The sequence below is a fragment of the Poecilia reticulata genome, linkage group LG13 (assembly GCF_000633615.1).
Source record: "Poecilia reticulata strain Guanapo linkage group LG13, Guppy_female_1.0+MT, whole genome shotgun sequence".
In the NCBI taxonomy this organism is placed as follows: Eukaryota; Metazoa; Chordata; class Actinopteri; order Cyprinodontiformes; family Poeciliidae; genus Poecilia; species Poecilia reticulata.
The window spans coordinates 16,002,986-16,015,350 of NC_024343.1; the positions used below are offsets into that span (position 1 = coordinate 16,002,986).

Consider the following 12,365-nt stretch of genomic DNA (forward strand, 5'->3'; position numbering starts at 1 on the left):
GTCTCCCACTTGAAAAGAGCAGTGTCCTTGTTGCTTTTCATTTTACAAATTAAAAAAACATCCTGCCATCAAACCTTTAAATGAGCAAATTAATTGTAGACCACATCATTCAATTCATTTTGTTTTTATTGTCAGTATTTAAAAAAAAAAAAAATCTGAAATGATTTGAAAGTCTCTGTTTTTAATTGCGTCATTTCAAAACGAGCTGGTTGCATTAAGTCAAAAAAAAAAAACCCAACAACAACAATGTTTTCATGTTATCCAAAAAGGTTTAGCTTTGCCAGTGGGGCCGTGCTCTCCCGGGTATTACTGTGTTCAAGGAGCCACTGAGAGCAGACCAACCGATGGGATAACAGGCAACATCTGCCCTCCTGGGACGTACTGCGGTGAGACCCACATAAGCAAGCTAAAAACTATGTGAAGTTAAAGTGCTCTAGTAGGAGAATAGATCTATGGTGCATTGTAACATGCATTTAACGAGGTGTTGAACAAGGACAATGATAAATTTGTATTACAACAACCATTCCAAATAGTAATGGACCACCCAGGCCAGAAAGATAACACTTTCTTTTTATTGATAAAAATCAGTGTTACATTCCTAAATAAGGAGTGCAGCCTGGGTGGACACACTGAAATACATAACTTTTATAAATTGTTCTTTGTAGCCAAATAGAATAGAGAGCAATAGGGTACTTTTGAAGTATTGTTTTTTTTTTTATTATTATTATTATTTTTATCTTGATTTTATCTTTCCACTTTCACTTCTCGAAAGAGAAAGTGGAAAATAAATTGGATGGGCTGTAGACCTGAAACAATCCAACAGATTTGGGTAGATAAAACTCTTAAATTACCTGTCTGTGTCTGTGTGACTCGGTTTATTTCATTGTGTGTTAGCTTGCTCATAAAATGCCGAAGCATATGGAGTTTTGCCCATACATTCAGCCAAGTTTATTTAGCTATAAATTATCTGCCCCTCTTCATTACCCTGCAGAGGCAATTGATGTGCAAATAAGATGAATGAATAGAAGAATGACTTGATGACTTTTTGACCTCTTTCTTTGTCTAGCGGAAGGATCAGGACAGCCAGAGTTGTGTCCACCTGGAAGCTTCTCCTCTGTGTCTGGTCTGACTAATGAGGCTAGCTGTCAGCCATGTACGGCCGGATTCTACTGTGGAGAAGCGGGACTTAGGACTCCTACTGGACCTTGCAGCCAAGGTCAATCCACAGTCTTGTTTCATGAGTTTATTGTTTGTAAAAAAAAAAAAAAAAAGTTTGCCATCAATTTTTTTTGTTAAAACTCTCCTTTTTTACTTTGATATTTTGACTGTGCTCTATTTAATGCCTCAGGATATTGGTGTCCTCCTGGTCAGAGTGTTGCAACAGCTCTGCCGTGTCCTTCTGGCCATTTCTGCTTAGAGGGGAGTTTAGCTCCAGAGCCCTGTCCATCAAGAACGTACCAGGACAGAGACAAACAGGGATCATGCATGATCTGTGACGCTGGTGAGCGGGACTAAAACTCTTTTTAATCTGAACAAGTTTTATGAATTTTTTTGTCAGGATCGTGAGTTGGTTTGATTATTTAATTCTAGTGTTGGTCTCTTTCTTTGTTTAATTCAGTCTCGTTTAGTTTTACTCGTTTATGTCTCTTTCTTTGTTTAGATCAGTCTCGTTTATGTTTTACTTTAATTCAGTCCTTCCTGAGTGTTTATACTTTATTGGGTTCATTTCTTGTGTCTCGTTATTCTTTATTACTCTAGTTTAATTCTGTTTCTTAAGTCTAGTTATTTATTATTATTGGATTCATTTCCTAGTCCCTTTTATACTCTCACTCAACCCCCTTGTGCCATTTTCTTTCTCTCTGCTCAGCCTGCTGCTTTCTCCCTTCACCCCTGCAACCCGTTAGCTCATCATTGCAGGTCTTTTTTCCACCATTCAGCCTCACAGTATTTAAACCCTTCTTTTGCGCACACTCCTTGCTGGTCGTTCCTGTTATATCCTGTTATTCTCCCCGTTTCTTCCCCATGTTCCTTTGCTTTCTTATCCCTTGGATTTATGTTTTTTGTTCTGCTTTGGCTCCCTGTGCCCACTGAGAGTTTTTGTTTTTTAATTTTTCATTAATACTTTCTACATGCTCCCAGCTCCTGTCTGCATTTTGGTCCATCCTCAAACTCGCACGTCACGACTGAAGGAAAGAAACCAAGCAGCACAAAATAATCAAGCTAGAATTAAATAATCAAAACACCAAAACAACTCAAGAGCTTAACAGTTTTGCTGATTTTTAAAGATTTAGCCATTTAGCCATTTATCGCTGTTGTCCAACTAAAATGACAACTTTCAAAGGTCTACAAATGTATTTGTGAAATCAGATTTTTTAAAAATAATAATACGAGTTTGAATAGATTGTATGCAGTACAGAAAAATGACAGACAGATATACAAACATCTCCACTTTTCATATGTACTGACACTTAATCTAAAAATAAGCATTTCACCTCTTTCAAGGGTACTACTGTGACTTGAGACTGGGTCCTGTCAATGCCTCCTCTCCCAGGCCCTGCCCTAAAGGGCATTACTGCCCTGCAGGTACAGCCCTGGCCAACCAATACCCCTGCCCCATTGGCTCCTTCAACCCAAGTGAGCGAACAAGCAGCCCAGCAGGGTGCGTCCCCTGTCCTGCTGGACACTACTGTCCTTCCGTTGGACTGTCGGAGCCGACAGGTGAGGCGGACACAGTTGTCCTGGCAACAATCCAGCTACCACTGTTTAGATGTATTATGTGTAAAGCCTTTATATGATCTGGTGCATTTTAGTTTTACCAACAAAACTTTCCACAGCAGTTGAACTGTTGGATTAAAAGCAACTCAATTTGTGTGATTTACTTGTTGAATGAGGTCTCTACAAATCTTTAGAGGGCTGTATGTATGTACTGAATAATAAAATTACTGAAAAAATCTGTTATGCCCTTTCATCCGTAGGACCTTGTCATGCTGGATATTTCTGCAAGCTTGGGGCATCTTCTCCTTCCCCCCAGGATGGATTCTCAGGCTCCTTGTGCCCACCTGGTCACTTTTGCCCCTCAGGTTATTTGCCAGCCTTTTCTAAAATCAGCTTGTAGCTGTTTATGCACTGCACATTGTTAAAGCGTTGCTGTTTTTTTTAATACAATGCATATAAACATCCATATGATAAAAGTGCAATGTACACAAACAAATAGAGGAGGATGTTATTACCCTTTTGGCCCATTACACTGTATGGCTGTAATGTATTATTCATGCTAATTACCATTTGGAGGCCATTAGCAAGTTCTGACAACACGTATCTTTCGGCTTCTGCTTTCCTGATGTCTTTGAAATAATTCCAACACATGCCCTCTTTCACTTGGCTGACCCATCTCTTAGAAACCCTGCTGCAGGGCAAACTGATTTGTTGTGAGCAAGCCAGCGCTGCACCCAACACTCGTTCCTTCATAGGAGTGTCTCACTTGTACTCTCGCTCTTACGCTTTGATCGTACCGTGCGAAACATTGCCACGCTATATAGTTTTGCCAGACAATGTGCATGCATAATTTCAACATTATTTTATTATTATTTTTTTGTTCAAACTCCTGTTTAATGCAGTTTTTCTTACTGTTGTCTTTACAGGCGCCGGAGCCCCCAAAGCCTGCCCTGTGGGAAGTTTGTCAAACAGCTCAGGCTTGCATAGACCGGATGATTGTAAAGCGTGTTTGGGGGGATTTTACTGTGACTCTGCTGGCCTCACTAAGCCCAGCGGGTTCTGCAGTAAAGGGTACATCTATTCTGTGTTTTGTTTTTATTTAGTTTGAGTCAAAGTCATTCAAGTCGTCTCGTAATCAAACCGATTTTGTTTTGCTGCGTTACTTACGCAGATATTACTGCATAGAGGGTGCTGTCACATCAACCCCCAGTGATGGGATTTCAGGAGGACCCTGTCCTGAGGGTCACTACTGCCCCGAGGGAACTGTTGAACCTTTGCCCTGCAATCCAGGGACTTATGTGGCTGTAACACATGCGATTCAGTGTGAGCTTTGTCTCCCAGGCTGGTTTTGTGTGTCTGGCTCTCTGTACCTCTGTCCTGAAGGTTTGTTGTTTGTCCTTTTGTTTGCTTGTTTTTCTTAAACCTAAATTGAAAAAAAAAATAAAAATCTTATCCATTAAATTATACCACAACATTGGTGCCAAAAACAGGCACAAAAAAGCATAGAAATGCATCCAAATATTTTTTTATCTTTTCATATTTCTCCATTTCCATGATTTCTGTTTTTGCCTTGTAGGATTTTATTGTCCTGAAGGGACGGGATTTGCCCTGAGAAGCTGTCCAGAAGGAACCTACGGTCCAGATCCTGGCTATTGGTCTGTCTCCCAGTGCAGACAATGCGACGGAGGCCATTACTGTTCTTCCAGAAATGCCACAGCTGTCACTGGACCGTGCCAGGAAGGATATTACTGTTCACATGGAAACGTCTCTCCACAGCCTCTTTCACAGGCTGCAGGTAAACAAATGTCTTTACACAAATGCTCTGCAAAATTACACATTTACTGTAACTGATCCCAGATGTTGTTATGCTAATGTCTTTGTCAATTTGGTAGTGATTATCTGTTAGTGCTCTGTTTGAGACATGTCTCTCGCCAGAAGGAGGACCTTGTCCTGTTGGACACTACTGTCCTCAGGCCACCATCCATCCTCAGCCCTGTCCACCTGGAACATTCTCCATCATCACCAAAGTGGCCTCCGAGGTTACGTTCACTCTGCATGTGATTTTCTTGTCCTCTTTGCAATGACAAAGCTTTCTTTACTTTTACAAAGAATAAGAGGCACAGAGGCAAAAAGTAAAAGTTTTAGACACAAGTCAAAACATAGCAGCATCATACTATGTGAAAACCTATGTGAAAACCTTTCTTTAGCTTTTCTTCAGCTTTTACTTAAAAGCACACATAGATTTTCTTCCACTTTATAACTACCTTATTTTTCGGACTATAAGTCGCTGCTTTTTTCCTACGCTTTGAACCATGTGGCTTACAGCCCGGTGCGGCTTTTCTGTCTGTGGATTTTTCTTCCAGCACCAGGGGGGTCTTTAGCAAGAAGTGAATCATTGGAGGTCAAAATTGGAAATCAAGGAAGAAAGCGGTAATTTTCATTTACAACAAGCACATGCTAGCAGCAGGCACCATGGAGAAATTAGAAACTACAGAAGAAGTTCATATGATGCAGCTTTTAAGTTGAGGGCTGGGTCCTTATGGAAAACCGAGAGCGACGGAGATACCAGCGGCTTATATACGTTTCCATTTTTTTCTTAAAAGTATGTATGGTGCTGAAAATAAGGTATTTAAACCTTATCATGTTGATTATAACATAAAGCCTCAATAAAATATATTAAAGCTGCTGGTGCTACGAGTGTAAGCGTTTTGAATACTTTCTCAATGCGTTGTATAAAGTTATCAGAAAAGTTACTCCCAGAGTTTTGGTCTGAACTAAAACAGGCTATTTATCTTCTTATAGGAAGATTGTCAGCCATGTTTTCCAGGTCACTACTGTGACTCAGCGGGGCTCTCGGCACCTTCGGGAAAATGCTGGGAAGGCTTCTTCTGTGTGGAGGGTGCAGATCGTCCTGACCCTCCTCTTAAGGACGACCGTGGAGGTCCATGCCCAAAAGGTGCTCAAGTACTCTTGAGATATCAGCTTTAGTGTCTTCTTTTAAAAAAAATTAGTGGCTAACAGATTATCCTGGGGAGGAAATGAGCTACTGAGGGAATAATACAAATGTGGTCATAATTAGGTCAGGTCTGTATTGTTGCTCGAGCAGCAAACCTCAACACAAAACTATGTTTTTAAGACATTTAACAAGCAGCACATACAGGGATTTTTAAACAAGCGATTATGTTTTTTCATTTGCATAACCTGAAAGCAAGCTCAGTCTACAAGTAAACAACAGCCTCTTTCGAGCTTAGCACGCCAAACAGAAGCAGCTGACGGGATCAGAAACCAAACCCTGTTTCTTGTGGATTGTGTGTGTCTCTGTTTCATGGCACTTGTCTGCACTAGCAGGTTATTACTGTTCAGAGGGTTCTGCAGCTCCTCAGCGCTGCCCCCCGGGAGCCATCAGCACAGAAGACGGCCAAGCCAGCTGCAGTGTCTGTCCCCAGGGGTATGCTTGCTTATCAAGACTCACACGGTCTCCATGAACTGTAAGCCGACACAGATTTTCACAGGCATACACAGCAGAAGGTGCAGGACTTGTAAATATTCCTGTGGCGCGTGTAAGGAGTCTGCTTTTGATGGCTTTGAATGCAAGTCATTTGTAGTTTAGCTTTGTTTTTCCTATTAGTTCTGCGTAACGAACAGGAGCACAGGACAATCATCACTCATTGCATTCAGCAGACGCCAACAACTAAATTATTATTTTTCCTGTTTTGCCTGAACAGATTTTATTGCCCTGGCAAAAGTAACACTTCTGTGCTGGGGAGTTTTGAGTGTCCGCCGGGTCATTACTGCCCGACCGGAACCCGGTCCAAATACCAGTTCCCGTGTCCAGCTGGAAGTTTCAATCCTCGCACTCGGATGACAAAACCCCTGGACTGCCTGCCATGCCCTCCAGGTCACACATCGTTTACTGCTAATGATTAATTAAAGATTCAGCAGTTGACCCAGGGTTACGTTTTTGTTAATGAAAAATGAACAAATTAAAAACTCTGCTGCTAAAATAGTCCACTTCAGAGTGGGTTGTTAAAATGTCTAGATTTATGTATTTTTGGCCGTAGGTTCATAGATTTTACAACTCTTTTTATTTTATTCCAGGATATGTTTCCAGGGCCTTGGAAATTATATTTTGGCTTCTCTTATTTTTTCTTCCAAACAGGCTCATTCTGTGCGACTCCCGGGAAAGACGTCGCATCCGGCCTGTGTGATGCAGGTTACTACTGTGTCTCTGGTGCTCGGTCGCCCACACCAGAGGATGGAGGGGTGACGGGTGATAGATGTCCTGAAGGACATTACTGCACTCAGGGCTCCTCGGCTCCGCTTCCCTGTCCTTCAGGGCGTTACAGCAACAAGAGCAGAAACAGTCATATCTCCGACTGCCTACCTTGTCCTCCAGGTCGGAACTAATTTGAATTATTTGGCAGTAATCCTAAGAAGCTGCATCAGTGGCTGCCTAACAAATGTTTCTGTTTTGTAGGTTTTCTGTGTGTCAGCAGAGGGCTCTCTTTCCCTCCCCATGTCTGTCCAGCAGGCTTTTACTGTCCAGGCACAGAAAACGGCAACCTACAGAACTCTATGACCTGCTCACCAGGAAGCAAGTGCCCACCTGGATCTGATAGACAGGTGCCCTGCTTGCCTGGGACATATCAGAATTTGCCGGGTCAGGTGAGGAGGAATTTTTTATTTTTTATTTTTTTTTGCCATATTTCAGAATGAAATACAACTTAACAGCATATGTCAAATAATCTAAAGCCCAAATAATCATAATAAGCATATTAAGTGGATGTACATTCAATAGTTTTCTTCTATATTACTTCTTTACAGGCAGTCTGCATTGAATGTCCTGCAGGATTTTTCTGTCCTGGCTTGGTCAGCGCAGATGTTGACCAGGTGACTGGAACTTCCACTCCTGTGCCTTGTCCAAAAGGACATTACTGCCCACCTGGTGAGCTACGGTGCATCGTATATAGCAACACATTCATGACAAATGTACAGCCTCACTGCATTACGACGTCACCGATAAATGTGACACAGGTCGTGTCGCGTTCAACCTCGGTGAGATTGCTTGTCTGAATGCCGCAGAGTGCTCTGCTGAACTTGTTTTATTTGCACTCCTCAATGAATGACTGTGGCTCTGAACTGCTTTCCAATTATGCAAATGGTTATTACGGAGCATAATTCGGATAGGCACAGTCACCATGAAACGTTCTTTGATGTTCAGCCCTCAGCCATCTGTAGATTCAATACATGTTTATCTACAGGAACCCAGACTGGTGTGGCGTTCCCATGCCCAGCTGGCACTTTCAGCAGCCAGATGGGATTGTCCAATAAGTCTGATTGTGAGCCCTGCCCCCCTGGGAGATATTGCAGTTCTTCAGGCCTGGCTACTCCCTCAGGGTTCTGCTCTCCTGGGTAAATAAACACTCTAATGTTTGCAGAAAGATTGAAAACTCTCTCTGTTTGATTTGATCTTGCTTCTCCATTATTTGTCCATATATTACCTCAGTTTAGCTCTGCTGTAATGACCTCTCTCTCCTTAGTTACCTCTGTGTCCAAGGTTCTCTTTCGGCCCAGCCAGAGGAGGGTCCAACAGGACGGCGGTGCTCTGCAGGGTCCTACTGTCCACAGAGCACAAGCTACATGGTTCCTTGCCCCGCAGGCACCTTTAGCTCCATAGATGGTGACAGTAAACCTTAATTTAAAAAAAAAAAGCTCATACATTACATACAGAATTATGCAAATAAATAGTCAACTATGGCACTCCAAGCAGTCATTGCATTAAAAATTGTTTAGCCTTTAGGACTGCCTATATTTTCAACAAAGTTGTTAGTGTTTATTTGTCAGTTCATATAGCTAAGTAAAAAGGAAAAACTATTGGTAAAAAGAAGAATCATTCAACTACAAAGATGTATTTAAATTCTGAAGAAAAATGAATTGTATAAAAAATTCATAAATGCTTTGATAAAATTACTTTGACAAAAGTAACTTATGTTTATCTAATATCTCACTGAGGAAAAAAAAGCACATGATAGATTTAAGTTACTTGAGGTACTCTTCATCAAACGCCCCAATAGAAATATGATTTTTAAAGTTAAATAAAAAGTTACAATTATATTAATTTGATAACTCGCCAAAAACCTAATTCAATTTGGTACATTAAATTAAGTAAAGTAAAAATAAATAAGAAATAATTACTGATTGATGGAAACAAACAATAACCTGAATGAAGACTTTTAAATATTTTGTTGCCTGATCTATTGTGTTTTTTTTTAATGATTCAAATGCCACTTGCTTTTTTTCCCCACAATGGGACTAATTTTTGTACTGAAAGCATGAAGCCTGGATATATTTGAAATTACAACATCATACCATACCTTATTTCTTCTTTCAATCAATAGTTTTCTTGTCTTGTTCAATATTAGGTGCAGTGTCTATAGAAGTATGTCAGCCATGTTTGCCAGGCCACTACTGCGCTAAGCCTGGAGCATCTTCCCCGTCTGGACTGTGCAATCCTGGTTTCTACTGCAGAGAGGGATCGCAAGCTGCATCACCTTTGAGAAATATAACTGGTAGCATTTCATTCACGACTTGACCTTTAAATAATGTTAATAAATGCATTGCAACATTCTGAGCAGAGATTTTGTAAAGCATCTTCAAAGTCAAATTTCAAATTGCGTAAAAGAAATTGAGATTTTTGTTATTTCTCTTGCACCTTTAATATTTTTCTAATAATCTTAATAGTTTTATTTATTTATTTATTTTTTTACAAAGGTTCGTAAATATTTTAGTCTGTTAGATAACTTGCCAACAAAGCCAGTAAAGGCATCCAATAAAGTTGAACTGTTTGTTCCAGGTGAAGTGAAATCTTCAGCCAGATTGGATGGCGATTCAGTCCATGGGGATGTGTGTCCCGCGGGACACTACTGTCCAAAAGGCAGCGCAAAACCAAGCCCTTGTCCTCCAGGTAGAAAGACTGGATGCACAGACAGAGCTGATGAAGAAAAAATACTAACATTTAAAGTCAGCCGTTCACATAAAGGTCAAAAATCTTGCCAAATATTTTTGATTTAGTTTTGTAGTGCAAATATCTTACTGCACTTGAAAAAAGACAGAATTAACATACAAGTGACATTTCAGCAAGAAATGGGAGCCTGTTTTAAGTCGGTAATTTCTTAATATTGATGAAAAGTATTAATTTGATTGGCAGAATCACTTATAACATGGGGAAAAATGTCTTGATATAAGTGAAATAATCTGCCAATTCAACTGAGGTTTTTTTTAATATTTCACTTTTTTTAAAAATCACCCAAAGTTGTTTTTTTAAAAAAGAGAAACATCTCTTTTAAACTTGAAATCTGCTGCTGGGCTTTTTACCAGCTCAAATCTAAGAGAGATTTTATAGTCTGATGAATGTTGTTATTGGGCTTAAGTGACAAAATATTCCTATAAAAAGACACTGCACCACTGAACATGATACTGCATCATATTGAGTTTTTTTTTTCTTCATTTTTCTTTGCTCAAGAGGTATTGGTGAAAAGTATATGGAATAAAGGTGAAGGATGAAATCACCTCAAATTATTCAAGTTCACCTCTAATCAACAGGTGGCAAGTTTTAGACAATGAATTTCACCTCTACAGGACAAGGATTTAAAACACAAACTAGTTTTTAGACCACCATTAATCATCAGGAGCTTTTTATAACATTTATGATTACACTGTGTGTTCATGAACTCCTGGCAAGAACTGTGGGTGTTCTGTCTTTTGCTACAACTGCGTTGTTGACGAGGCTCCCACAGAAATGGTTTGTCACGCCCACACATGAGCAATGCTTCTGACCTCACACATTTCTTCAATAGGTACGGCGAAGGGCTATAATTCCCCCAAGAGGAATGTGTGATAGGTTAATGTATCTACAACATTATGGGGAGATGTAAAACCTAATGGGAGTCCAAATAAAGTTGTCAGAATGGTCAGATAGGTACTTAATTAGGTGAATAAATGGAGCAGTGGAGCACATATGACAATTATCCCATACCCTTTCAAGTCTGCATAGATATATGTGTGTATGTGACAAAAGGGAGCAGGACTGTTAATCATTTTTGCATGTAGGGTCATTTATCTTCTTTGAATAGGTACTTTCTTGGGGAGGACTGCAGCTCACTCCGAGGACGATTGTGAAGCTTGCCAGCGAGGGTTCTACTGCCCTTCATGGGCTCAGACGTCCGCAGACCTCATCTGTCCCCCAGGATGGTTCTGTCCAACCGGATCGCCGTCTGGACATCAGCCAGGTGTAATTCACAACATCGTACAAATCATATCTGTGAAAAAAATACAAATAAAAAATCTCTTCTGTGAGCCGCAGTTTCCAGGCAATTAGAAATATTTGTAGGAGGCAGTTGTTCAATAAGAGCGTAAAGAATGACTCATGAGCCCCTTTTTGAAATGAATCACGGTGGACGAACTGCATAATGGAAGCAGTAACCAAACAGAATGAGCTCTAATATGAAGAAGAGAATATTAGAAAAGCTATCAAATTTAATAACAGTTGACATAATTATTGTAGCCATAAATAGCTCATGCTCACTGTAAAATGATACAGCAGTCAAATTATAAAATATCATGAAACAGTTGCTATAATTTGTCTAATTAGAAATTCTGTCCACAATGCTTATTAACATGTGGAGTTGATAACTTTATTTAACCCAATTAGAAAAACAAAAGTGATAGCTGAAGAATGCAGTGCTGGATGACTTAAATAATTGATTTAATATTTTTTTCTATTGAATTCAAGCTAATTGCATCCACTTCTCCTGCATGTGCATGTGGTGATAAAGGACTGTAACTTGCATTGGGATGCTGACTTTGCCTCAATCCTTCATACTGACCATGTTTTCAGTGACAGGATACAAAGACATCCGTATTAATAGGAAAACAAAACCTCCAGCAGAACCAACTGAGGGTTCAGTAAAGCAAAGCATGCACACAAAATATAAACACAGAGGCACTGATCAAGTTGTACTTACTAAGGTAAAGAAAACAAGAGCGTAAATTGAAGTAGAATCTCCTGTAGTGATTCAATCAGAGAGAAACCCAAATAAGCTCTGAACCTCTTTTCAGGTCTGTGGGTAGGTTATGGCTGATCTCCATATTGTATCTAATGCATAAATGCCATAGAAGTGATTAAATGTCCCAGGTGAACTTCCTGTCTCCTCCTATATTACATGCCAGAGAGACACCAAGCTTCCCTATTATAACATTTTTCTATTGAGGATTTGCTCTGCTTATTATTGCTAATATTTTCATCATTGCATTGTTTAAATTGTGCTGCACTGCATGAATTAAAAACACTGGATAGTTACCACATTGTTGGATTAATACATACATATACTAATTACATATTTTTCTCACCATGTAACTTTTTTTCAAAATGTAGCCACTGTGGAAGCAAAATAACAATCTGGGGTTTTTATGTCTGATTATTTAACAGAACACCAGTGCCCACCTGGCTATGCTTGTCCAGCCGGTAGTGCAGAGCCAGAGATCTGCAGTCCAGGCTCGTTTCAGGCTTTGTCTGGACAGTCAGTTTGTGATACCTGTCCACCTGGTAAATTAAGTGTTCAAATGTGTTTATCTGCTCTAAATTTGTACAT

At 40.0% G+C, this 12,365-nt stretch overlaps 1 protein-coding gene across 1 annotated transcript in view; it reads left to right on the forward strand.

The window, feature by feature from the left end:
* Positions 1–12,365, forward strand: part of LOC103474721 (uncharacterized) — a 67,719-nt gene that overhangs the window by 19,611 nt on the left and 35,743 nt on the right. Inside the window, exons 32-52 of the mRNA XM_008425876.2 lie at positions 270–386; positions 1,067–1,216; positions 1,349–1,501; positions 2,503–2,718; positions 2,976–3,080; positions 3,642–3,786; positions 3,887–4,098; positions 4,292–4,510; positions 4,651–4,754; positions 5,518–5,671; positions 6,064–6,163; positions 6,441–6,613; positions 6,875–7,111; positions 7,193–7,380; positions 7,540–7,660; positions 7,977–8,127; positions 8,256–8,395; positions 9,138–9,284; positions 9,569–9,679; positions 10,848–11,003; positions 12,203–12,319. Coding sequence (XP_008424098.1) covers positions 270–386; positions 1,067–1,216; positions 1,349–1,501; positions 2,503–2,718; positions 2,976–3,080; positions 3,642–3,786; positions 3,887–4,098; positions 4,292–4,510; positions 4,651–4,754; positions 5,518–5,671; positions 6,064–6,163; positions 6,441–6,613; positions 6,875–7,111; positions 7,193–7,380; positions 7,540–7,660; positions 7,977–8,127; positions 8,256–8,395; positions 9,138–9,284; positions 9,569–9,679; positions 10,848–11,003; positions 12,203–12,319 — 3,216 coding nt within the window. The remainder of the gene's footprint in view (positions 1–269; positions 387–1,066; positions 1,217–1,348; positions 1,502–2,502; positions 2,719–2,975; positions 3,081–3,641; positions 3,787–3,886; positions 4,099–4,291; positions 4,511–4,650; positions 4,755–5,517; positions 5,672–6,063; positions 6,164–6,440; positions 6,614–6,874; positions 7,112–7,192; positions 7,381–7,539; positions 7,661–7,976; positions 8,128–8,255; positions 8,396–9,137; positions 9,285–9,568; positions 9,680–10,847; positions 11,004–12,202; positions 12,320–12,365) is intronic.